This window comes from Furipterus horrens, unplaced genomic scaffold (genome assembly GCF_987537825.1).
Source record: "Furipterus horrens unplaced genomic scaffold, mFurHor1.1.pri manual_scaffold_8, whole genome shotgun sequence".
Classification (NCBI taxonomy): Eukaryota; Metazoa; Chordata; class Mammalia; order Chiroptera; family Furipteridae; genus Furipterus; species Furipterus horrens.
In genome coordinates this window covers 35,896,614-35,923,541 of record NW_028327178.1, presented here as the reverse complement: position 1 = coordinate 35,923,541, position 26,928 = coordinate 35,896,614, and the positions used below count along the sequence as shown (strand labels likewise).

The 26,928-nt window shown below is 37.1% G+C and overlaps 1 protein-coding gene across 1 annotated transcript in view; it reads left to right on the top strand.

Moving 5' to 3' along the window:
• The window catches only part of TAF4B (TATA-box binding protein associated factor 4b), a 136,256-nt gene that overhangs the window by 35,800 nt on the left and 73,528 nt on the right, over window positions 1-26,928 (top strand). The window contains exons 6-9 of the mRNA XM_090285690.1: window positions 470-559; window positions 3,804-4,418; window positions 10,377-10,509; window positions 10,882-10,987. Coding sequence (XP_090141816.1) covers window positions 470-559; window positions 3,804-4,418; window positions 10,377-10,509; window positions 10,882-10,987 — 944 coding nt within the window. The remainder of the gene's footprint in view (window positions 1-469; window positions 560-3,803; window positions 4,419-10,376; window positions 10,510-10,881; window positions 10,988-26,928) is intronic.

Genomic DNA, 26,928 nt, shown 5'->3' with positions numbered 1-26,928 from the left:
AATAATTAGATTGTAGGGTTATATGGAAGGTTTCCTAAGTCCTTTGGAACAATAATATATCTGTTCTTATGGCCTTATAATAATCTAAACATATGATCTTATCCTGATTCAGGTAATTTCAAAATTTAAAGAGTAAAACAAAAAACCCCAATGCCCCCAAACCAAGTAACTTCTTATCTTCTACCATAAGAAATTTAGGACTCTAGGACTTCCTAATTGTTCTTAACAGACTGTAATGCAATAGCTTTATTCAGGCTGCCAGCACCACTCTTATTTTGCTTACTGGGATCATTCCTGTATGAACAAACTCAACTGTTTATGATTATTCATTTCACAAGTGACATGAAAAAAAATGCCTCCATTATCACTCTTCACAGCTTGTTATGTCTACAGTCATGAATATCATACTGCTTCTGTTTTAAAATATTTGTAGACTTAAAGGTGTTGTTTTTCTTTCTTCCATCCTCAGGATGCAAAAATTGAAGCAGAAGAATTTACTAGACAACTTTATGTTGAACTCAAGTCTTCACCTCAGCCTCACCTAGTTCCTTTTCTTAAGGTATAATTATATATTTATTATGTTGAAGAAATTCTTTGTTTACTTTAAAATAATTTAAAATCTGAATATTTCATCATGACAGCAACTTAAGGTGAAGACAACTAACAATGTACGAGAAACCCCTCAGTGTTGTAATCTGTAACTCACATTGATAATTTATGTTCTTTGGATTGGAACACACTGGGAAAACAGAAGTAACATCCAATTCATGAATATAACTTGATTATGTTTTTTAATGCTTGTATGTGAAAAATTCTTGATATTTAAAAACAATTGGGTCTTCTGCTTTGTCCTAATGATTCATATTTTCTTAGAAATAAGCCATATAATGTCAAATTTAGTGAAAAGGCATTTTAAAAAATTAATTATTTTGTTAGTAGGCATATTTTTTTCTAAGATTTCTTAAAATAGAATTTTGATGGAGAACAATAATTTTGATAACAAGAACTTGGGTTGGCAGGCTCAAAATATATATTTTTGGATACTCATAAGTGTCCAAGTTCAACTGAAATTTATAAAGTCGTTGAAGACCTGGGACTGTAGTAAACCAAAGACTCATCCATAAATTTTGAAATAATGGAATAAGGCATTGCCTTTAGAAAAATTTGACTTAATTATCTAGGGGACATGAAAGAGACCTCATAGTGGAAGACTTTCTTTGGTTGCCACATGAAAAAAGAATGGGAAGGGAGATGGAGCACCACATTTTCAGAAGGAAAGGGAAGGCTGAAGGTCAACATAATATCTAACCTGAAGTGTCTAGTGCTGTGTTTTCAGATGACCCTCTTGATTGAGAAGTTAAGAGTCAGTCTTCCTTGGGTCCCTTTCTGTGCAAAGGTTCTGTGAGCCACAGGTGCTCTCCATGACACTGACAGTTCTGTTGAGTTTTTAGTCATACCTTGGTACTTGTCAGCTTCAGAACTTGTCAAACTCTACTCATTGCACTTACTTGATACGAAAAAAATATTTTAGCACTTGGCACTTGCTCGGGACTCTTCACACTTACTAGAATTTGTATGAGTTAATAATGCCACCCCACAAGAAAAAAACCTTCATCACTTGTTGATTGCTCAGCAGTCATTGGTTTTGGCACTCATCATGAGTTCCGGAATGACTTAATGATGAGTACCGAGGTATCACTGTATTTTTATTTCATACTCATTGGAGACACCATGGGGAGGAAGGAGAGAAATTAGTAAGCACCTACTGAGTGTCTGATGTTTTGGTAGATAGTTTACTTTTAATTTGGACTGTTTTCACTTAATTTTTATATCAGTATTTTGAGAATAGCTGCAGGTAGTATTTTCCATTTAGGAGTGAGAAAATGGTGTAAGTTGAATAACTTTAGGTCAAACTCACAGATCCAGCATTTAGCTGGACTCTACTTGCTAGAAAATACTACCTTGAAGTTACCAAAAATTACCGTAAACTAGTTGCACTTTTTATCTATTTTCTAAGGACGTAGTGAGCCTTATGCATTTTCTTGATAATTTTTTCTCATTTGGGGGAGATTCTGGGGGTTCAGTGTTCCATTGGGATGAGGGGTGCAGCCTTTATTTTTAACTCGAAACAGGGCATCAAGAGATAATTTAGTGTCTCTTTAAATCTTACTACTTTTAATATTTCTTTCCAATTGTGTTTTTCTCCAGACTCTCTCATCTTAGATTTCTAGCTTAACTTTATTTTATTTTTAAAGTTTATGCCCCCCCCCAAGATTTTATTTATTTATTTTTAGAGAAAGGGGAAAGGAGGGAGAAAGAGAGGGTGAGAAACATCAATGTGTGGTTGCCTTTTGCACACCCCCAACTGGGGACCTGGCCTGTAACCCAGGCATGTGCCCTGACTGGGAATCTAACCAGCAAACCTTTGGTTCACAGGCTGGTGCTCAGTCCAGTGAGCCACAACAGCCAGGGCTGTAGCTTAACTTTAATCAAATGACTTCATTTGCTCATTTATTTTTAAAGCAGCATATTTTTTTCTACTTTTAAAGTTTGGAAAAGGATTATGAGAGACTTTCTTACTTTTTTTTGTGAGCAGTAGTTCTCATTTGCTTTTAAAACAATTTGTCAAAACAAGGAAATCTTTCAAAACAGCCCATGAACTTGCCAAGATAACTTACTATCCACTTACTTTTTCTTACTCCAACAAAACAAAACAAAATAAAACAAAAACCTCAGGGATGAAAGGCAGAACCTTCTACTTTTTAGCTTGAACTGTCTTTAAATCTTTTAGCAGGATATAAAGATAAACACCAACTTGAAATTCAGTCAGAAAATATTCTAGCTCAATTAAGAAATTTGACCTTGTTCGTATTAGCTTTATTTTGATATTGAGACTATTTCTATCAAAAGTTTGAAAGTTAGCCCTGGCTGGTGTGGCTTGGTTGGTTGGAGTGGCTCAGTTGGTTGGAGTGTCCTAGACCAAAGGATTACGTGTTCGATTCCCAGTCAGGGCACATACCCATGTTGCAGGTTCGGTCCCCATTCGGGGTGCGTATTAGATGGTAACTGGTTGATGCTTCTCTCTCACATTGATGTTTCTTTCTCTCTCTTTCTTTGTCTCTAAAAGCAATGAAAAAATGTCCTTGGGTGAGGATAAAAAAAAAGTTTAAAGTTATTTAGCAAAATTTTTTTAGTCTGCTTTTATTGAAACATATTTACAGATACTGAAGTTATTAGTGATTTATTATGGGATTTAGATGGATACAAACAAGTATGAAACTTTATTTTACTTATTTTTAACATTTTATTTATTTATCTTTAGAAAGAGGGAAAGAGAGAGGAAAAGATGGAGAGAAATGTCAATATGAGAGAGAAACATTTACTGGTAGCCTCTCACACATGTCCTGACCGAGGACCAATCCCAGAACCCAGGCATGTGCCCTGACTTGGAATTGAACCCACGAACTACCGCGTTGCAGGATAATGCCCAACCAACTGAGCCACACTGGTCAGGGAAAAACTGTTTTATTTTGACAAATTGATTCTCTGGTATACAAAATAAGCTTAATCCCCAGACATAATTTTGTATTGAAAAGCAAAGCACTTTTGGGTTTTAAATTAACTGAATCTTAGATATTGACAGGATATAAATAAGTGATATCAGATTTTCTCAACTGAAACACTTGATGTACTTTTGAATTATTTTATGTTGTAACAATATGATACAAAGTATGATATTTCTACTGTACTAGTAGCTAATTTATTCAGTTATCAGTGTTTTTCTTTCCCTTCCCTTTTTCTAGAAAAGTGTGAGTGCCTTACGACAACTCATGCCTAACTCCCAGAGCTTCATTCAGCAGTGTGTTCAGCAGACTTCTGGCAAGGTAGTCATTGCTACCTGTACCTCACCAGTAACAACTTCGGTGGTGGCAACAACAGTTTCCTCACTCCAGTCTGAAAAGCCTGTCATTGTTTCTGGAGCAACAACGCCCAGAACTGTGCCAGTACAGAACCTGAATTCACTTGCTGGTTCAGGGGGAGCGAAAACTGGACTTGTAGCCCTTCATTCTGTGGGTCCGGCTGCTGTAGTGGGAGGATCAACAGCTGAAACTGTTTTGCTTCAGACCCCAAAACCGCTTGTGACATCTATGCAAACTACAGTTACAGCAGTCTCACTTCAACCTGAAAAGCCAGCAATATCTGGGGCAGGAGTGACGTTGGCCCTTCCCTCAGTAACTATTGGAGATAATTCAGCATCAGCTATTTGTCTTCCATCTGTGAATCCTGTTGTTACTTCTGCGGGGACCACATCTGATGAGCCTGCCCTTGGCGCTCCAGTCCAGATCAAACTTACACAGCCGGGACCCATCCTTTCGCAACCAGCTGGTCTTCCACAGGCAGTTAAAGTCAAACACCTAGTGAGTAACATTTCATTCCTTCCTCAGTTTCTTAGTTTGAAAGTTTCAAACATTCAGAAAACTGGCAAGGCTAGTAAAATGAACCCCTGTGTACCCTTGATCAAGTTTGACCAGTTGCTAACGTTTTACCACATTTGTTCTTTCTCTCTCTATTCACATACTATGAAACACACACATAATTTTTCCTGAACCATTTGAGAGTTGCTTGCAGAAATTGTGACATTGCACCCTTACCAACTGGGTATTCCTTAAGGAAAAGCCTTTTTTAAAAAACAAAACAAAAACAGAAGTATAACATATGTGGGAAGTTTATATTGGTATAATACATATTTCCACAGTTGTCCCAACAATGTCCTTTATAGCAATTTTTCTTCTGATATTGTTTCTGATAGAGGATTACGTATTACATTTACTTGTCATTTCTCTTTAGACTCCTTTAATTCTTGAACAGTTCTCCAGTCTTTTGTGGTTGCTTATTATGTTGTAACATTTTAAGTGCCTGGGCTATTTGCAGAATGTCTTTTATTCTGTTTTGTCTGATTGTTTCCTCAAGATTAGATGCAAATGAAATATTTTAGCAGGGTGATTACATAGGTGATATTATGGTATCATTTCTTTTTTAAAATGTTCTGAGGGGAGAGGGAGGAACAGGGTGAAGAAAGTAGATAAGAAGCTGTGTTGTTTCCTAAATTTGGTGGATTGGGAAATTCTTGGATGAAAGAAATCTGAGCTGTTCAACTGATGAGTGTTTAGAACATTGTACTTTATACAAGACAAAGTTTTATTAGGAAACTATGAAAGTATTGTTAACCTGTGTGAGATAGTACTTGGTGAATTAATTAAAAATCAGGTAGGTTTTCTTTTTTTCCTTGAGTAAAGTTCTCCCCTATCTTATATGATAATTAAGCTAGCTCTTTTTTGATTTTTGGAAGCCTTCATAGTAAAGGCTATGTTTTGAATCTCTTTGTTTTAGTTTTTTCTGCCGCTTGGAATAGTAAAATCTACGTAAACTTCCAGCCTTGTTTGTGTGATCAGGAGAAGAGGTTAGTATCTGTGGGTGATTATCTTTGAGGCAGAGGACAGCTTTGAGCGTAGAATGAAAGGGGAAAGATTAATTCAGACAGCCATCACACTCTTGGGTAGGTGGGAAGTAATAGTCATTTTCTGGATACTAATCTTTTCCGTCTCTTTCTGCTCCTGAGTCTTGATTTTCAAATGGAGAAGTGTACCTGCCTTGCAGAATTTCTCTTGGGCGTCTGAATTTAATCTCAGAGATGAAACCTTTTTAGAAGCGGTGATTCTTAAACATTGGCCTGATTTGGGAACCACTAGAACAGAGTAATTGCCCCAAGGAAAGGCCTCTTTTTGGTAGCTTTGGACAGAATTGAAATCCTTTTCCTGGGTTGTAGCTGATTCTTGAATCAGTGTTCATCTTTATGGTACATCTGTAGCCTATTGGTCCCTGAAATGAAATAATACTTATAGCTACATAGAGTTTTAAAAGTATGTCATGTATGCACTGTGGATTTTAAAATAATTTTGTGATGCCAAAAAGTCAAGGAGAGAACTAAGAGTCTGGAAATTTTAGGGACTCATCCTCTGGCACTCGATATAAGTCATGGATCTTAGACTAGAACTCAGTGTCCTTCCCATTAGGTTATGGTGCACATGGCAAGAGCTTCTAGATTTCTGGAGTGTCCTGAAACAGAAAAATGCCTGGTAATGATGTCTTGGCACTGTTTATGTTTTGTAGTTTTGATATGTTATACTTCAGAAATAATTTCAATTAAAAAATGTAACAAAATTCAATGGTAAATATTAGGGATTTTTTAAAAATACCTACTTTTGTTCTGCAAGAATGTGTAATAATTTAAGTTTACTTGTGAATTCTGCTTTCTTGTTTAGCCTTTACTTCAATTTTAGTCAAGAAATTTGGTGTCAGTATTCATACCTTCCAATTTAAAATGGCAAAAACCAGAGCAGTTAGACACTGCCTATGCATTGTAATCTGTTTTACAATAGGTTTTTGTATAATAATATTATTAATATTTATTTATTTATTTATCTAATTCTCACCCGAGGATATGCTTACTGGTTTTAGAGAGAAGGGAAGGGAGGGAAAGAGAGAAACATCAATGTGAGAGAAGCATTGATCAATTGCCTCCTTCACAGGCCCTGCTAGGGACCCAACTTGCCAGCTAGACATGTGCCCTGACTGGAAATTGAACCTGTGACCTTTAGCATTATAGGACGATGCTTCAACCATCTGAGCCACAGCAGGCAGGGCAACTTTATTTTTATTGTTTACATTATTACAGATGTCTGTATTTTATCCCCTTTTGCCCACCTCCACACAGACCTTGCCCTCCCTTTTCTTAGGTCGCCACCACACTCTAGTTTGTGTCCATGGGTTATGCATATATAGTATATTCTTTGGCTGATTCTTTTACCTTCTTTCATCTAGTTCCCCTGTTTTACAACAGATTTTTACCTGGGGCACAAAACAACATAAACTGTTCTGTGTGTAATGCCACAGAGAGGATTGATCTAGGCTTAAATTTGATTTAGTGTATCTCCAGTAATTAAGAAAATCTTCAGTAAGTCCATTGCAAACCATAGTCCAGTGTAATTCTAGGTATAAGTGAGGAGAAACACTCAGGGTGCTAGAAACGTAAGAAAATAATTAATGCATCTTAGAAGAATTATGGCAAATAATGATTTAAAATATGGAAATTGCTGCTGCACTGAATCCAATCTGTGGTTCATGCAACTCAGGATGCAGTCCCCCAAAATGGTCTGAAGAATACAAGTACGGCTGTTTTGTTCAGTGCTAGGTTTAAAATTTGTGTGATTTCCTTTAATAATTGAACACAAATTTTAAAAATTTCCCTTACTACTTTATTCTAGCTTGTACTGGTTTTGCTAGAGAAGTGTATATAGGTTTCCTGCCTTCTGGATAAGACCTTTTAAATATCACACTTTCAAGTTAGAACAATCCTGTCACTCTGCCATTGCTGGGTTTAGGTTTTATACAGTTATTATTATTATCTTATTAAATTATATATATTTTTCCAGATTAAAAAGATCCTTCCCGATATTTAAAAAATTTGGATTTATGTTATTGATTATTGTATGTTATCCTCTGGGGATCTTCTCAAGCTCTCATAAATAAGTGAACTAGAATTTCTTAGTATTATGTACTCTTTCTTATTCTTTTTAGCTAAAATTTACATATACTGGCATACATAAATTTGTTAAAAGATTCTATTTATTTATATTTAGAAAGAGGGGGAAGGAGGGAGAACGAAAGGGAGAGAAACAAGATGTGTGAGAGAAACAATGATTAGTTGCCTCTCTCATGCCCTCCACTGGGGACCTGGCCTGCATCCCAGGCATGTGCCCCAACCAGGAATCAAACCACAGCCTTTCCGTCTGCAGGCCAGCACTCAATCTACTGAGCCACACTAGCCAGGGTAACATGCACAAATTTTAAATGTACCATAGGATAAGTTTTGAGTTAGTGCGTACTTCCATATAACTCAGAGCCCCTATCAAGATATAGAATGTTACCATCACTTGAAGTTTCCTGTGTCCCTTCCGAGTCAGTTCCCAGCCCCATTCCCCAGAGGCAAGGACTCCTCTGATAATTTTCTCCCACAGATTAGTTTTGCTTGTTCTAGAACTTCATATAAATCAAATAATACAATAAGCACATTTCAGTTTTTTAAACAGAACTTTATAGGTTTTTGATTTGAAACAACATTTACTGATTCCTAAAAGCTGGTAATATAATTAAAAAATTCATTTGAGCAAAATTTAAAAAGTGTTTAGAAGGCTGTTTAAATTAAAGAAGCAGCATATCCTGAGGTTTACCAAGGTGAGTTTTAATCTAAATTGGGCATGACATTAATTTCAACTCCCATTATAGGATTTTACTTGAGCTCTGTGTTGAGAGATATTCTGAGGCTGGATGTGGGCACATAGAATTGCTGACATTTAGTGGACTATGCTGTTGTCCCAGAAGATACGGAATCGTGCCACGAGACCCACACATTGGCTGTTCCTGAGAAATACTTGGCAACTAACACATACTGTGTTTTAAATGGTACTTTCTTTGAAAGAACACTAATGAATTCTCATACATTTTCACTCATAATTTTACTTTGTTCATCAAATGTGCAGGAATATGCTGCACACGTGCTGCCCCAAGAGTTAACAGCTATTAAAATGAGCAATGATGGGAACCCAAGATTGTTAATCCCAGCTCAAATCTTTGTGATATATATAAACACTCCATACCTTTCATTTTATATATGTGTGTGTGTGTGTGTGTGTGTGTATCATTCATTTTACTTATTACATATGTATCTTTTTTTTTAATGGCACATTTGCCTCCTGTCACTGGCATGAACTTGACCCTGATCTGTCTTTAGACCAGGGCATGAACAGCTCTGGATGTGAATTGGCACTGAGGCTCAGCTTCCCAAGCTTGTTCTGTGCTAGGTTGATACAACCTGTATCCGGTCCAGTGGGGGCTGGACCCCTCACATCCCCATCCCTCCTTCCTGGTTCATGGGGGTGGAGCCCCACCCCCCTCTCCATCTGAGGGGTGGACTTCCAGACCATTATGTTTTTGAATACTCATCAAAAATAATATGAAAACTAACTCATAAACAAGTTCCTAATGTTTTATTACTGTCTTTCATAATTAAAATACTGAAAAGAATACCTAGTAAAGGATATAAAGGAAGAAAATGTAAACAATGCGGAAATAAGCCAGAGTTGTTGATGAGTATTTTTGTTAAGTTCCTTTCTGAATGCATAAATGAGACTAACTATATGTTTTACTTTGTACAATTTTAATCTAACCCCTCGGATCTTATAATGAATAAGTATGATATCAACTTGTTGAAATACATCATTGCTTTCAACAGTTTTTTCATCTTTCAAGAGTCGATATTTTTAGGATGATGGGAATTGAATTATTCTAATTTGTGTTTCTTCTCTAGAGGCATTAGTTCCTATAGGATTATTTTCTGGGGCATTTTGAGTGTCTTATGAGTTTTGTTTAGTGTTCCACACTGGATTTTAAATTTCATTTACAAAAAAATTAAAGTATGGAATAAATTTTACTTTCAAAATTCTGTTTAGGAGTTTGTCTCCTTGCTCATTTATATTAGCCAAAAATGAGTTTAAGGACTTATAAATAATTCACTATAAATAGCTGGCTCAGATACATGGTGACAGTTTTTCTTCTTTCAAGTGAAAAAAAATAATGAAGCCCTGTTATTCTTTCTTTTTTTCCCCTTCTTTGAAGCTAAAAATAAGGCCCTGCTATTACCTTAATTTTGCTGCTTCCTTTATCCCCAAACCTCACCCTTTGGATTTTTTGAACTGTTTATTTTGGAGAATGCGTTTAGCATTGTCATTTTCCAGATATTTTTTAGAAACACCCCATTGAAAGTCCTTATCTTTTTGGAGATATATTTATAGATAAAAAGATATATCTGAATATGTTTTAAAATAATTGAGGGTGTAAGGGAAGTGGATGAAGATATAGATGAAACAAGATTGGTAATGAATTAATCATTGTTGAAGTTGGATAATAAGGCATAGGTGGTTTCATGTTATTGTTTCTTCCACTTTTGTATATATTTTGAATTTTCCATGATAAAAGTTAAAAAATTAAGAAAGGATTCATGTGAAGGTTTAAATTGGGCAGTATATAATATAATTTTGCATTTTATTCTAAAAAATAACACATAAACTGAGATACTCATGCTTTTCACTTTTGAACAAATTAATTTTGCTACATACAAATTTAAATTTTAATTAGGCTTTCTTGTTATGCTAAGATCAAGGTATATTTATAGTTAGTTGAACACAGTTCGTATTTCTATTGTTCCAATTGAAGCAGGTTTGATTGAATGACTATAATGATAGTTCTCATTGTTTCAGGTAGTCCAGCATCCTTCAGGAGGTGTTGCAAAACAGGTGGCTACATTTTCCCATTCCTCAGCATTGACAGTTCAGAAACCTGGTCAGAAGATGCCAGGGAACACTGCAGTAGCTGCTGTTCAGTCATCTCCAGGTAGGCTCTGACCTGTCACAGAGTTTGAAACATGATGGGGTTTTGTACTCTACTTTTATTATGCATTTTAACAGTCTGCCAATATAAATGATATATTGTTAACATGTTTCTGTCACCTTTTCTTAATAATATTTTTTAGTGCTGGTAATTCTTTAGACAATTTGAAGGCTGGCAGTCTTGATTTTAGTAGATGATTTTGTGTGTAGGGAATAAATTCATTGTCATATTTGAATTTAAACATAGTTTTAAGGCAGTTAAAAAATTTTTTATTCTATGTATATTAAAAGCTGTTTTCCTGAATTTTTCCTAATGTGGTGTGATTGCCATTTTTAAAAATCATTATAATTTTTTCTTTCTTCCTTTGTTTTATAGCTTCCATTCTAAAGCAAATTACCCTGCCAGGAAATAAAATTCTGTCACTTCAAGGATCTTCTATTCAGAAAAATAAGATAAAAGAGAATGGAACAACATCCTTGAGGTAAATAAAAAATATAGTTAAAACTTGGTTTTGTTTAAGAAAATAACATTTTTTTGAAAAAGAAAAATGTCAGAATAATACTTACAATAAATAAATATATTTGTCTTTTTAAAAAGCTAACAGTATTTTGAGTATAATTTATAAACAAGAGAGTGCACAGATTATAAGTGTACATCTCAATGAATTTGGACAAACTTATACCTGTGTAATCATAATCCAGATGAAGATGTTTAATATATCCATCACTTTTTTATGCTCCTTTCAAATCAGTTATCCCCAACGTCTGCCTCTAACAGCCACTATTTTTATATCTATCACCATCAGTCATTTTAGTCTATTCTTGAACTTCACATAAATAAAAACATTACATTATCTGCTCTTTTGCATCTGACTTTTTTCACTCGCTGTGTTTTTGAGATTCATAGCCTATATCATTTTGAATATTAGAAGATTGTTCTTTGTATTGGGGAAAAGTATTTGTCGTATGAATATAAATTTGTTTATTCTTTTTCCTGTTCATGAACATTGGGTTGTTTCTAGTTTTTGACAATTATATATAAAACCACTATAGCCCTGGCTGGTGTGGCTCAGTGGACTGAGCACCAGCCTTCAAACCAAAGGGTCGCTGGTTCAATTCCTAGTCAGGGCCCATGCCTGGGTTGCAGGCCAGGTCCCCATTTGGGGGGCACGCGAGAGGCAACCACACATTGATGTTTCTCTCCCTCTCTTTCTATCTCCCTTCCCCTCTCTCTGAAAATAAATCAATAAAATCTTAAATTAAGCCACTATAAACATATAGTTACAGATTACTTTTTGTAAACATAATCTCTGTAGTAAATATCTAGGAGTACAATGGCTGGGTCATTAGGTAACTGCGTGTTTAGCCACAGGAAGTCTTGGATTTTCTGCAGTTCAACTTACGATTCTTTGACTCTACAGTGGTTTGAAAGCATTCAATAGAAACTGTACTTCAAATTTTGAATTTTTATTATCTCCTGGGCTAGCAAAATGCTTTATTATACTCTTGGAGTGCAGGGCAGCAACAGCCAGGTGATTTTGCTGAACTCTACTCTAATGTAAGTATTCCTAGCATGTTTAAGGTAGGCAAGGCTAAGCTGTTGGATTCAATAGGTTAGGTGTATTAAATGCATTTCCAACTTACAGTATTTTCAACTTGTAATGGGTTTATTGGACTGGAACCCCATCATAAGTCCAGGGGCATCTGGAAACTATCAAACTGTTTACCAAACAGACTGTACCATTTAATATTCCCACCAGCATTGAGAGTTCCAGATGCTCTCCATGTTTGGCAATGCTTGGAATTTTCAGTTCTTATGATTTTTACCATCTTAGTAAGTGTATTGTGGTTATCATTGTGGTTTTAATTTGCATTTTCCTAATAACAAAAGATGTTGAGCATCTCTTTTAGTGCATATTTGCTGACAGCATGTTACTGGTGAGACAACCAAACCTTGGTTCTTATCTTCTTGAAGGAAAAAATTCAATCAAGAGGCAAACTGCTATAAAGCAAGCAAGAATTTATTGGCTGAAACTAAAGCACATCTCAGGACAGTGAAATGAAGAAGGGCTTAGCATAGAAGAAGCAACAGGAGAGCCTAGGGCTGGGCTACTTTCGCTCCCTGAGAAGTCAGTGAAAAGGGTGCCTAGGAGACAATTTCAGGGGCTTGGACAGGGATGAACTGTCACTCCCATTGTTCCCCTCGTTGCAAGTCTTGTGGGGTCCCTTAGAGGTTAGGAGGTGCATGCCTGAGGGGGAAGGGCAAGGCCTCGGCATGCTTCCCAGAGGGAAAGCACGTTGGGTCCTTTGTCCTGAGGGTTTTTAATATCTCTCTTGTATGCAGGAATCTTAGGGGAGGTCTCAGGGTGGATCCCAATAGACTGTTCATCTGTTTTCTGGTGTGTATTTTCGGGTTGTCGTTTTCACTGATTGGTTGGTGCCAGGGAAGGGGGTCATTAAGAATTTCTTTATCTTTGAAATCTATTAATTTTGTACTAGGATATGTTGTGAAACATTGATCATTCTGGCTTAATTTTCCAGGTTGATCCTTTTAATAATTCTGGTTATTGAAATTTTTGGAGCATTTTCTTGCATTATTGCCCTTTCCTTTACATTTCTTAACATCCCCCTTTTAATTTGTACCTACCAATTATGCTTCTTCAGGGACTGTAATAGTATAGATTTTATTCCTTTTTACCTCTCTTTCATTTCCATTATTTTGTCTCTGATCTTTTTATTGATCTCATTTTCTTTCCCTTAGTTATTTTTCCACCTTTCTTAATTGACTCTCAGTAGGGTTTTATTTGCATCTATTTGCCCGTGAAAACCTTTTTGATTCTCTTTTGGCTGCAGCACTCTAAATTTTCTTTTACTTAAAGGTCCTTCTCTCTCTTTTGCTCTCTACCATGCCCAAGCTATACAACTTCCTAGAATCTTCGAGTCCCTATTCTAAGAAGAAGGATTTGACAAATATGGTCTCTAGGCATTAGCATTCTGTGACATTTTTTGTAAAACCTCTTTTTTAAATTTAAAGAGATTTGCACTTGTATTTGAAAATATGCTTCTTTGATGATAATTAACACTGGACTTACTTTTCTTCTGTTTTTTTAAAAAGGTATATATTTTATTGATTATGCTATTACAGTTGTCCCAGTTTTTTCCTCCTTTGCCCCCTCTGCCTGGTACACTCCCCCACCCCTTCAGAACCTCACCCTCACCCCACACACACACTTAGTTCATGTCCATGGGGCATGCATATAACTTCTTTGGCTTCGCCATTTCCTTTACATTTCTTAACATCCCCCTTTTAGTTTGTACCTACCAATTATGCTTCCTAATCCCTGTACCCTTCATTCTCTCCCTTCCCCCACCCCACTGATAACCCTCCATATGATCTCCATATCTATGATTCTGTTGCTGTTCTAGTTGTTTGCTTAGCTTGTTTTTGTTTTTGTATTTTAGATTCACATGTTGATATTTGTGAGTGAGTTGTCATTTTCTTGTTCGTAGTTTTGATCTTCTTTTTCTTAAATGTGTCCCTTTAACAGTTCATTTAATAAAGGCTTGGTGATGATGAACTTTAGCTTTACCTTGCCTGGGAAGCACTTTATCTGTCCTTCCATTCTAAATGATAGTTTTTCTGGGTAGGGTGATCTTGGTTATAGGTCCTTGCTTTTCATCATTTTGAATACTTCTTGCCCACCCCTTCTTGCTGCAAAGTTTCTTTTGAAAAATCAGCTGATAGTCTTAAGGTAATTCCTTTGTAGGTAACACTCTGCTTTTCTCTTGCTGCTTTTAAGATTCCCTCTTTATCTTTAACCTTTGGCATTTTAATGATGGTGTGTCTTGGTGTGGTCCTCTTTGGGTCCAGCTTGTTTGGAACTCTGTGCTTCCTGGCCTTGTATGTATATTTCCTTCACCAAATTAGAGAGGTTTTCTTTCATTATTTTTTCAAATAAGTTTTCAATTTATTGCTTTTCCTCTTCTTTTTCTCACCTAGTTGTCTGCTCCTCTGAGATAAGAAACAACAATCAGAGCACATATTCCTGATATTTGAGGAACTGGTCTTTTTTGTCCATCCTAACTCCTACATGCGTGTGCAAAAGGCTCCAATACATTTGCATAGCTGTCTCCCGCAGGTCTGGGGGATTGATAGCGCCTGCCAAACTAACAGCTGAAATTAACCGGAATTAACTACAATTGACCTTCTAAGCCTTCCCTGGGAAGTTGCAATCCTTCAACAGACTCCAAAGTTCTAATATGTTATACCACACAGACTCCTGATGCTTACTATTCCGTCATCTTTCCAGAATCTTCCTCCTCAGAATGCTTTTCAATAGGCTTTTTGCTTCGCTTCTTTGACTTTAATTCTGCAGAGCTTCAATGCTGAATACCTTGAGGGAAAAAAAAACTTCAGGTCTACTGCTTTGTCCCTCATTTCTGGATAGGATCATGGCCCATCCCTCAAGTCTCAGCAGCCTGGGAAGCCTTAAACTCTTAACTTTTTGTCTCTCCTCATGAGATTGCCTAATGCTCTCTTGGCTTTTCTACTTCTTAATAGCTGCCCTCTCCCATGGCTTCTTAGTATCTTGTTCCAAATCAGGATTAGCACATAACCAATGGAAAAATATGGAGAACATTGGGATTCCTTCAGTGAGGTTCTTTCCTTGTGGGATTATTGTCCATTAAGACCTGGTTTCCTTGGCACTTCTCTGCCTTCAAACTTTCTTTTTAATCCTCAGCCAAGGGTATGTTTAATGATTTTAGAGGTAGGAGGGCAGAGAGACAGAGAGACAGACATTGATGTGAGAAATGTTGATTGGTTGCCTCCTGCATGCACCCAGAACAGGGATTGAATCTACAATCCTTTTCGTACATGGGACAACTCTCTAACCAACTGAGCCACCATGCCAGGGCTCTAACAAACTTAAAATAATTGTTCTGGCTTTATTAGTTTTTCTTGATCAGGACAATTACCTATTATAAATGATGGTCTACAACACAAGCAGAATTTCTTGTGTAATCCTCTATATACATTTTGTGTGTTGCAAATATGGAGTTAGTGGTTTCAACTCACTTTATGGTATTGATGAATAGAAGTTGCTAATTTCAAAGTAGTTGAATTTAGCAATTTATTTTATGAATTCTTTATTGATGTTTTATTTATTCTCCTTTGTATCATGAAGAGAGTCTCCTTTATAGTGTTCTAAAGGTTTTGAAATTTTACTTTTTGTATTTAAGTCTTTGTTATAAGTGTTGAAAATTTTTTTCTACAGTAATTCACTTATTCTCATAAATACAGTGGTACCTCGGTACTCGTCGTTAATTTATTCCAATGAGTGGGGGCGAGCAAGCAACAATTGATGCAGCATTTTCTCTTGTGGGTGGCATCGTGACTCACAGAGTTCTAGCAGCTGTGACGAGTGGCAAGAAAGCCCCAAGTGCTGAAACATTTTTTCTCATCAGTATGTGACTAGTACCACGTTTGATGAGTTCTGAAACTGATCAATACCCAGGTACCACTGTATTACCATTTGTCCCACAGCATTAAGGCATAGTCTGTCCTTCCTCGCTGATCAGTGTCTTCTATGTCATATATGCATGGATCTTTTCTGGGCTATGTACTCTTAGTTTATCTTATTTTTATCTCTATTTTATCGTATTGGTTAATTTGTTCATTTTCAGTAGCAGTATACTGCTCAATTTACTATAACTTTAAAATAAAATTTATATCTGTTAAGGCATAGTTCCTACTTACCTCTCCTTTATTTCCTTTCCTCCACTTTCATCTCTCCCTCCTCTGTTCTTTTCTGCATGTCTTCTTTGTGTTTCAATAAAGTGATAAAATTTTATCTGTACAGGTTCTACACAATTTGTTTATTTATCTGTTGGGTTTATTCCTAGGCAACTTTTTATTGCTATTACAGTTGATATTTTTGGTAACTATCTATTCTGTTTTTAATATATAGAGAGCAGGTTTTTAAAAAAACTCATAATGCCAACTGTCTTGTTAAGTTCTTATTACTGATAATTTTTAGATTGTTTGGGTTATTTATGTAGACAGTGTCAAGAGTAAGAGTATAATTATGGGTTACCTTTTTTCTCTCTCCTTTCAGCACTTTAAAAATGTCTTTTTATTGTTTTCTGGAATCCATGTATGTGTCCACTTTTAAAAGTCACCCTGAGTTAAACTACAGGGCAACAGCAGCACATTGGGAACTTTAATGACTTCAAACACTGGATGATCATATATTCAATATTAAAAAATATTATAACATGGTTTAAAAAAAAAGTGGAACCATGAAAATGAGCATGTAACAATTATTTATTAAGAAATGAATACAAAGATTTGAAAAAGAGCCAAATAAGACATTGAGAAGTGAAAAAATGTAATTGTTGAATTTAAAACCTTACTGGATAGGTAAATCAGATTAAACCCAAGGGCCTAAATCGAGTTTGCTTTTCTCCAGAGAGGATTTATAAGTTTTTTGTAGCAAACAGGGATGACTATTGACTGGAGACTACTTTAGCCTTTTTCTTAGATACCTGGCTTTGATAAAGTTTCTACACTTAAATGGAGGCCCAAGAACTAACACTAGCCACAGGCATTTGCCCCTAATGCAGTTCTACTTTTGCAGTGTGCTTATTTTTACTGTCAACTACTGTGCACCCAACACTGGAATGAAAATGTTTTATACCAGTCTAGTTGTAATGCCATATAATTTCTCCTCAGTAAATCTAGTTCACTTAACTGCCTGAAGCAAAAGTGTCTTTGGGAAATTCCTAGCTTACTACTTTTGCTCATTTATCTACTGAGTGCTTATTGCTTTTCAGATTCATATACGTGTGTGTGTGTGTGTATGTGTGTGAATAATTATTTGTTGTATATGTTTTAAATATTTAATCTGTGGTTTAACTTGTAACTTTGTTTTTAGTGTCTTTTGTTATATGAAGATTTTGTCACAATTAGATTTCTATAAGGCTTTTGAATTTTACCTTATTCTAAGAAATCCTTCCCTATCCTTGACTTATAATGATATGATCTGATATTATTTTTCAAGACATCTATACACACACACCTCATATATGCACACATACCTTTTCATAATCAGTAATTCTTTTTTTTTTTCAATTACAATTGTCTCATTTTTTCCCCATTGATCCCCTCAACCATTCCACTCTTTCTCCCACAGTAATATCCCATCCCGTTGTCTATGTCCATGAGTCATTTATACATGTTCTTTGACTAAACCCGTCCCTTACTTATCCCCCTTCTCTCCCTCCTCTCTCCCTCCTGAAAACTGTTATTCTGCTCCTTGTTCAATTTAGTTCTTTTGTTTGTGTTGTTCCTTAGTCTCCTGTATTAGGTGATATCATATGGTATTTTTCTTTCATTGCCTGGCTTATTTCACTAAGCATAATTCTCTCTAGTTCCATCCATGTTGTTGCAAATGGCAGGAGTTCCTTCTTTCTTTCTGCTGCATAGTATTCCGTTGTGCAAATGTACCAGTTTTTTAAACAGCACTTAGGCTGTTTCCAGCACTTAGCTATTCTAAACAGTGCTACTATGAACATAGGGGTACATAAGTTCTTTTGAATTGGGGTTTCAGGATTTTTCAGGTATAATGCTAGCAGTGGAATCGCTGGTTCAAAAGGCAGTTCCATTTTTAGTTTTTTGAGGTAATTCCATACTGTTTTACATAGTGACTGCACCAGTCTGCATTCCCACTAACAGTGCACTAGGGTTCCCGTTTCTCCACATCCTCGCCAGCACTTGTTGTTTGTTGATTTGTTGATGATGGCCATTCTGACTGGTATAAAGTGGTATCACATTGTGGTTTTTATTTGCATCTCTCTGATGGTTAGTGATGTTGAGCATTCTTTCATGTGTCTATGGACCCTCTGTGTATCCTCCTTGGAGAAGTATTTGTGCAGGTCCTTTGCCCATTTTTTAATTGGGCTGTCTGTCTTCTTGGTGTTGAGATGTGTAAGTTCTTTATATATTTTGGAGATCAATCCCTTGTCTGAGGTATCATTGGCAAATATGTTTTCCCATATGCTAATGTTTTCTTTTGCTGAGCAGAAACTCTTTAGTTTGATATAGTCCCATTTGTTTATTGTTTCCTTTAATTCCCTTACCTTAGGAGATGTATCGGTGAAAATATTGCTATATGGAATATCTGAAATTTTCCTGCCTATGTTTTCCTCTAGGACTTTTATGGTGTCACAGCTTACATTTAAGTCTTTGATCCATCTTGAGTTTATTCTCGTGTGTGTTGTAAGTTGGTGGTCTCGTTTCTTTTTTTTTTTTTTTGCACGTCCCTGTCCAGTTCTCCCAGCACCATTTGTTGACTCACTCCATTTTATGCTCCTTCCCCCTTTGTCAAATATTAGTTGACCATAGAGACCTGGGTTTCTTTCTGGGCTCTATTCTGTTCCATTGACCTATATGTCTGTTCTTATGCCAGTACCAGACTGTTTTGATCACAGCGGCTTTGTAGTATAGTTTGATGTCTGGAATTGTGATTCCTCCTGCTGTATTCTTCTTTCTCAAGATTGCTTGGCTATTCGGGGTCTTTTTGGGTTCCATATGAATTTTTGAAGTATTTGTTCTAGGTCTAACCCTGGCTAATTTGGCTCAGTGGATTGAGCGTCGGCCTGCGAGCTAAGTGTTGCTGGTTCGATCTTCCAGTCAGGGCACATCAGAGAAGGAAAACTCTGATTCCAAAAAACCTCTGCTGCCTTGCGGAATACCTCTTCAGGGGAAAAGCTAAGGGAGTAAACCCCGACAGAAAATCCGGAGCCGGAGTCCCTAAGGCGGTTTGACGTTGTAGTCAACACCGGCAACTCCTGCGGCGCACCTGAAGCCAAGCTGTATTGACTCCGTCTTTCCCTTGGATCCTTCAGCTGCGAAGAGAGGGGGGGGTCTGCTGCATGGGCAACAGCAGACCCTCCATATCACCCTGCCCAGGCTCTGTAGCTTCAGCTTCACTGGAGAGGACACTCCAGCGTCATCGCAAGATGTCGATTCAACACGGGAGGAGACAGATACCGTGTCACTCCCGAGTCGGACTGCACAGCCATTCTCGGCGGTGCAGATAGACTCTTAAGAAGCTACACCATCGTCTCTCGAGGCTCTGTAGCTTCAGCTTCACTGGAGAGGACACTCCAGCGTCATCGCAAGATGTCGATTCAACACGGGAGGAGACAGATACCGTGTCACTCCCGAGTCGGACTGCACAGCCATTCTCGGCGGTGCAGATAGACTCTTAAGAAGCTACACCATCGTCTCTCGAGACGAACGGCTGCTGACAGCTGTTCTAGGTCTGTGAAATATGTCATTGGTATTCTAATAGGGATTGCGTTGAATCTATAGCTTGCTTTGGGTAGCATGGACATCTTAATGCTGTTGATTCTTCCCATCCATGAACATGGTATTTGCTTCCATTTATTTGTATCTTCTTAATTTCTTTCTTCAGTGTTACGCAGTTTTCCGAGTACAGATCTTTTATCTCTTTGGTTAAGTTTATTCCTAGGTACTTTATTTTTCTTGTTGCTATACTAAATGGGATTTTTTTTTGTTTGTTTCTATCTCTGATATTTTATTGTTGGTGAACAGAAATGCCTTGGATTTCTGTATATTTATTTGTACCCTGCTATTTTGCTAAGTTTGCTTATTATGTTGAGTAATTTTTTAGTGGAGTCTATAGGGTTTTATATGTATACTATCATGTCTTATGCAAATAATGTACATTTTACTGCCTTTTATTTCTTTTTCTTGTCTGATTGCTGTGGCTAGAACTTCCAACACTGTTGAATAGGAGTGGAGATAGTGGACATCCTTGTCTTGTTCCTTATTGCAGGGGGAATGCTTTCAGTTTTTGTTCTTTGAGTATGATGTTGGCTTTGGGTTTTTCGTATATGGCCTTAATTATGTTGAGGTATGCTCCCTCTGTTTCCATTTTGCTGAGTGTTTTCATCATAAATGGCTGTTGTATTTTATCAAATGCTTTTTCTGCATCTATTGATATGATCATGTGATTTTTGTGTTTCATTTTTTTTAGGTAGTGTATTATATTTATTGATTTGAGAATATTAAACCATTCTTTCATCCGTGGGATGAATTCCACTTGATCGTGGTGTATGATCTTTTTAATGTGTTGTTGGATCCTGTTTGCCAATATTTTGTTGAGAATTTTAACATCCATGTTCATTCATCAGTGATATTGGCCTGTAGTTTTCTTTCTTTGTTGTGTCTTGACCTGGTTTTGGAATTAGGGTAATACTGGCTTCATAGAAAGAGTTTGGGATTTTTCCCTCGTCTTGGATTTTTTGGAATGGTTTGAGAAGGGTAGGAGTTAGTTCTTCCCTAAATGTTTTGTAAAATTCTCCCATAAAGCCATCTGGTCCAGGGCTTTTGTGTGCCAGGAGATTTTTGATTACTGTTTCAATTTCATTCTTTGTTATTGGTCTGTTCAGGCTTTCTGCGTCTTCTTGATTCAGTTTTGGAAGTTTATATGTTTCTAGAAATTTGTCCATTTCATCTAGGTTGTCAAATTTCTTGCCATGCTCTTGTTTATAGTAATTTCTTACAATCCTTTGTATTTCTGTGATATCCGTCATGATTTCTCTTATTTTGTTTCTGATTTTGTATATTTGGATCCTCTCTGTTTTTTTCTTGATGAGTCTGGCTAGAGGCTTGTCGATTTTGTTTATTTCTTCAAAGAACAAGTCCTACTTTTGTTGATCTTTTGACTTGTTTGTTTAGTTTCTATGTCATTTAATTCTGCTCTGATCTTGATGATTTCCTTCCTTCTACTTGCTCTGGGCTTTGTTTGTTGTTGTTGTTCTAGTTCTTGTAGCTCTAGGGTTAGATTTTTTATTTGAGATTCTTCTATCCTTTTCAGGTAGGCCTGTATTGCTATGAACTTTACTCTCAGGACTGCTTTTGCTGTGTCCCATAGGTTTGGGGCTGTTGTGTGTTCATTATCATTAGTTTCCAGAAACTTCTTGATTTTTTTCCTTGATGTCATTGTTAACCCATTCATTATTTAATATCATGTTATTCATTCTCCATGAGTTTGGATGTCTTTGAGTTTTTTCCTTGAGGTTGATTTCTAGTTTCAAGGCATTGTTGTCTGAAAAGATGCTTGATATAATTTCAGTTTTCTTGGATTTGTTGAGGCTTGTTTTGTGTCTTACCATGTGAACTATCTTTGAAAATGTCCCATGTGCAGTTGAAAAGAATGTATATTTTGCTTCTTTGGGGTGAAAAGTTCTATATATATCAGTTAAGTCCATTTGGTTTACTGTGTTGTTCAATGCCTCAATATCCTTGGTGTTTCTTTGCTTCGAAGATCTGTCCATTGTTGATAATGGAGTGTTAAAATCCCCTACTATGAGTGTGTTGCTATTGATATCCTTCTTGTAGTCGTCTAGTATTTTTCTTATATATTTGGGTGCTCCTATGTTGGGTGCATATGTGTTTACCAGGGTTACATCATCTTGATGGATTGTTTTCTTAAGTATTATGAAATGTCCTTCTTTGTCTCTTTATCGCCCTTGCTGTGAAATCCATTTTTCTGATATAAGTATTGCTACCCCAGCTTTTTTCATGTCCATTTGCTTGGAATACTTTTTTTCATCCCTTCACTTCAAGTCTGTGTAAATCTTTTGTTTTGAGGTGTGTCTCTTATAGACAGCGTATATATGGGTCATGCTTTCATATCCATTCCTCTACCTGTGTCTTTTAATTGGAGCATTTAATCCATTTACATTTAAGGTTATTATTGATAGGTATTTATTCATTTCCCTTTGTACCTCTGTTCCTCTCTCTGTCTTTTCTTCTTCTTCTTTTTCTTAAAGCATTCCCTTTGGCATCTCTTGCAATGCTGGTTTGGTGGAGATGTGTTCATTTAGTCTTTCTTTGTCTGGGAAACTCCTTATTTCACTTTCCATTTTGAATGAGAGCCTTGCTGGCGAGAGTAGTCTTGGTTGTAGGCCCTTGTTTTTCATTGCTTGAAATGTTTTTGACCATTCCCTTCAGGCTTCTGGTGTTTCTGTTGTGAAATCAGTTGATAGCCTTATAGGAGCTCCCGTGTATGTTATTTGCTGTTTTTCTCTTGCTGCTTTTAAGATTCTCAATTTGTCTTTTAATGTTGCCATTTTAATTATGATGTGCCTTAGAGTGGGCCTTTTTGGATTCATCTTCATTGGGACCCTCTGTGCTTCCTGGACTTGCATGACTTTTTCTCTCATCAAGTTAGGAAAATTTTCTGTCATTGCTTTTTCTATCAGGTTTTCTATCCATTACTCCTCCTCTTCTCCTTCTTGTATTCCTATGATTCTAATGTTGTTTAGTCTCATGTTGTCCTGCAGTTCTCTTAAACCCTCTTCATTCTTTATAAATGGTTTTTCATTTTGTTGTATTGTCTGGGAATTTTTTTCTTCTTTGTCCTCTAACTCACTTATCCAATTCTCTGCTTCGTTTAGCCTGCTTTTGATTGATTCTGCAGTGTTTTTCAGTTCAGGATTTATTCTTCATTTCATCCTGGTTCTTATTAATAGTTTCTATGTCTTTTTTTATGCTGGTGTAGTTCTCTGTAAGTTCCTTGTAGCTTCCCTGCAATTCTTTGTAGTTTCCTTGGAGTTCCTTATAATTTCCCTGGAGTTTCTCATAGTTTTCTTTTAGATTGTTAAATACATAGAGCTTCTTCATCACTATTCTTTTGAATTCCATGTCTGATAGTTGGCTTATGTCTATTCCATCTATCTCTCTTTCTGGGGATTCCTCTTTTCCTTTCATTGGGAGGTTGTTTCTGTGTCTTCCCAGGTTGGATTCTTCTTGTTTGTTTTGTTTATTAGATTTGTCTGCTTTGATTTCCTGCCTTTGTGGTATGAGATTCTTTATAGGAGACCTGGGGGATTCAGTGGTACAGTCTCTTTGACCTCCTGAGCATGATGCTCTTGGAATGCCCTTTATGCCATTTGCTGAAGCTGCCTGTTGTATTTTAGTTACTCTTTGGTGGATCCTTTCTTCTGGCTAGTTGATTGAGAGTCACTGCCCACCTTGTCTTGAGTTCTTTTGTGGAGATGCCGTTAAAACATAAACACACAAACCAGGCAAGAAACCCACACCCTCAAAAATATCCCCCATCCATAATCCCACTATCGGCAGCAAATGAGCCAGTATTAATATAAATATAGAGAGGTTAAGACTATTATACTATAGGTGAAAGAGATAAGAGTTGTTTTAAATCAAAGAAAGATGATTTTTGAGAGGGAAGATGATAGAATAATAGTAGCAAGTAGGGTCAAGGCTGTGCAAGACAGTAAGTACTATGTAGGTTGTATGTTAAAAAAGAGAGGGAAGAATGCAGAATAAAGTGAGAAAGTGGAAGTGTATAGTATTAGGTTTATATAGCAGTTATATGCTATATGTTTACTGTGAAAGGGAGGCTAAACAAAACAGACAAACAAATAAAAGTTAAAGAAGAAGGATAGGAGGGAGAGAAGGTGGGAAACAGATAAAAGAAAGGTTTTTTTTTAAGGAAGAGAAAAAGGAAGAAGAAAAAAAGGTGGTGGGGGGAAGAGTTTTTACTCAGTTCAACCTTTGGGCGCAGTCTTCTTTTTTTGGATCCACACCTGGTCAGAATTCCATGGGTTTCAAATCTTTTCTGGTTGGCTGGCTGTGAGGAGATCTGGCTGGTTTCTGTGGCTGCTTTTCTCTCACTCGTGGGCCTGCTGCAACTATCTGCTGTGAGCTGCACTGAGTTGGGTCTCTCCCCACTTGTCCTGCTGCGCCCTCCAGCTATCCTCAGGCTTCTCTAGCAACGTTGTTCTGCTGACAAGTCACTGCCCATGTCCCTAGTACCAGCCCAGCCCTAGGCTCTGTCTTCGCTCCTCCCAAGGAGACTCTGTGCTCCAAGCTGCAGCACTGGGCTGTATCCGTCCCTGGCTGGCAGCTGGCAGTGTCTCACTGTTCACCTGTGTGCGCTGCTTTCCTGCCTGGGGTCGCCACTGAGTCTGTGTTTCCGCTGCAGCTCTCCTGTATGGCCCCTCTCCCCAGCTCAATTTCGTTCTTTTTCTTTAGTGGTGCCATGATGTCCCCACCTAGACTCAGTTCGTAGAGCTTCCCACAGTCCAGGCGGCTCCCTGTCCTCCCACACCTCTGGCTGTTTCATGGAAACCTTCCCATTGTCTCCCTGCAGGACTCCGCCTGCTATTCCCAGCGCCTATGGCAAGCGGCAGTTTCCAAGCAGATCCCGGCCAATGAGCCAGTCTGCAGCTGCCCCTTCGGGGGTGCGGTGCGGCAGCGGCGCCAGGCTGGGGGGCCCAGCGACCCTGCTTGAGAGCGCGGGCGAGCCTTCTGCCCTCTTCCACGGGCTCCCACACTTCCTTCCCGGCTCGCGCTATCTGAAATCTGTACTCACTCCCTTGTCTCCGTGTTTATACTCCAAGCCTTTCCGCGATGGGAGCAAGCAAACAACACTGCTGCCTACTCCACTGCCATCTTCAGTATCTGCCTCAGTAACTCTTGATTTTATCTTTGTAAATGTCTTATGCTACAAATTCTTTACAACTGACTTAATATTTGCCATTTTGCAGCTTCCTGTGAAGAAAAAATGACTTTAGATTGTGAATTCTATTCAAATAATGACTCAGAGTCGAGTCTTGTTCTGGACAAAGGAAATTAAGAATCTTTCCCAATTGGATTGCTCATCTCAGAAGTAGTTACTGAAGAATTCTTCATCCTTACCTTTCTAATTTGAAATGCTACCATTTACCTTATAGTAAATTCTCAGTTATACAAGGGTACATTTAAAGAATTTCACTTTGGTGCTATGTTTTTGTTTTATGTATGCTGCTATGTGTGCATTTTTAATTACTATAACTTCAATATTTTTAATATCTGATTGTATTTGTCTTTTTATTCCTTTTTAAATTAAAGGTATCTTGATTTTCCTTGTTATTTTTCTATTGCACACTAATTTTAGAACAGAGTACTATGAAAATTTTGTATTATGTGATTTAGGTTAATTTTGGGGAGAATTGACTATTTTCTGAGCCCTAGTTGTAGATAACAGAAAAACTAAGAAACAGTGGTATAAGCAAAATAGAAGACAATCTCTCATATTCAGGCAAACTGGAAGTACTTAGACCATTGCAGGTATAATGAATGGTTTGTGGTTTTAGGGACCTGGGTTCCTTGTTTGCATTCTTCCGTTTTTTTTTCTTGTTTATTTTGTTTTTTAAGCTTTTATTTACTTTTAGGAGAGCGGAAGAGAGAGAAAGAAACATTGATTGGTTCCCTCTTGCATGCTTCCAACTTGGGTCCTGGTCTGCAACCAAGGCATGTGCCCTAACTGAGAATCGAACTGGCAACCTTTCGGGTCTCAGGCCAGTGCTCAGTCCACTGAGCCACACCAACCAGGGCTTCATTCTTTCTGTTCTTAAACACACTCATTGTTTCCCACTATATTTTTTAGGTGTGATATTCCCTAGACTCTCAGTTTAAAAGTTGATATCTTCTATTTTTACACTAAGCTACAGTTTTCCATTTTGTATGATGCTGTCTAATAAATTGAGTCATATGTGGTTTTATATACATCGTTTTAGAGTGATAATTTTATTTTCAGTGTGTTCTTAGATATTTAATATCAATATCATTTCAGTTATTATTGAAATGAAGCTTGAAATAGATCCTTGATGCTGACTCTTTCGTTACATAAGAGGAGGTATTATTGTGTGGCATTAAATCTTTTCTTGACTTAACTGAATAAGATGTCATAACCAAGTGATATCTGTCTACTTTTTCAAAACTACCTCTTTAACTGAAAAAATGTTTTCCACTTAGAAAATCATGTTTTCTCTTCTGCTTCTCTGTGTACCGGGAACGAGTAAGGGAAGCTATATAGTTCTGAAACACCAGAGGGTGCCAGAGATTCATGTTTTATTCTTAATGTTTCAGAAGTGACAAATACTGCAGCTTCTGCATGTTCTGTAGTTAGGCCTATTTAAATTGACTGGCTATTTGAAAATAATAAGGAATTATTGTTGATTTTTTTTTTGAAAATATGATGGTTGATGGTTAAACTTTATTTTAGAGTCCTTATATTGTAGAGAGAAGTAATAAAATATTTATGGATGAATAATGAATATACAAGGTCTGTCCAGAAGGTATCCAGCTATGTAATATGAAAAAGAGACATTTGTTGAAGAAGATACAAGATATGAGAAACATTGTACATAGGACAATGACACCTCAGTCCCCTTCGAAGTAGGCACCCTGTGACCTCACACAGTTCTCCCAGTCAGCTGCCCTATCATATTTTCCTGAATCTCATCAGCGATCTGAACTCTTTCCTTTCGAAGCTGATTTTAGTTTTGGGAAAAGCCAGAAGTCGCAGGGTGCCAAATCTGG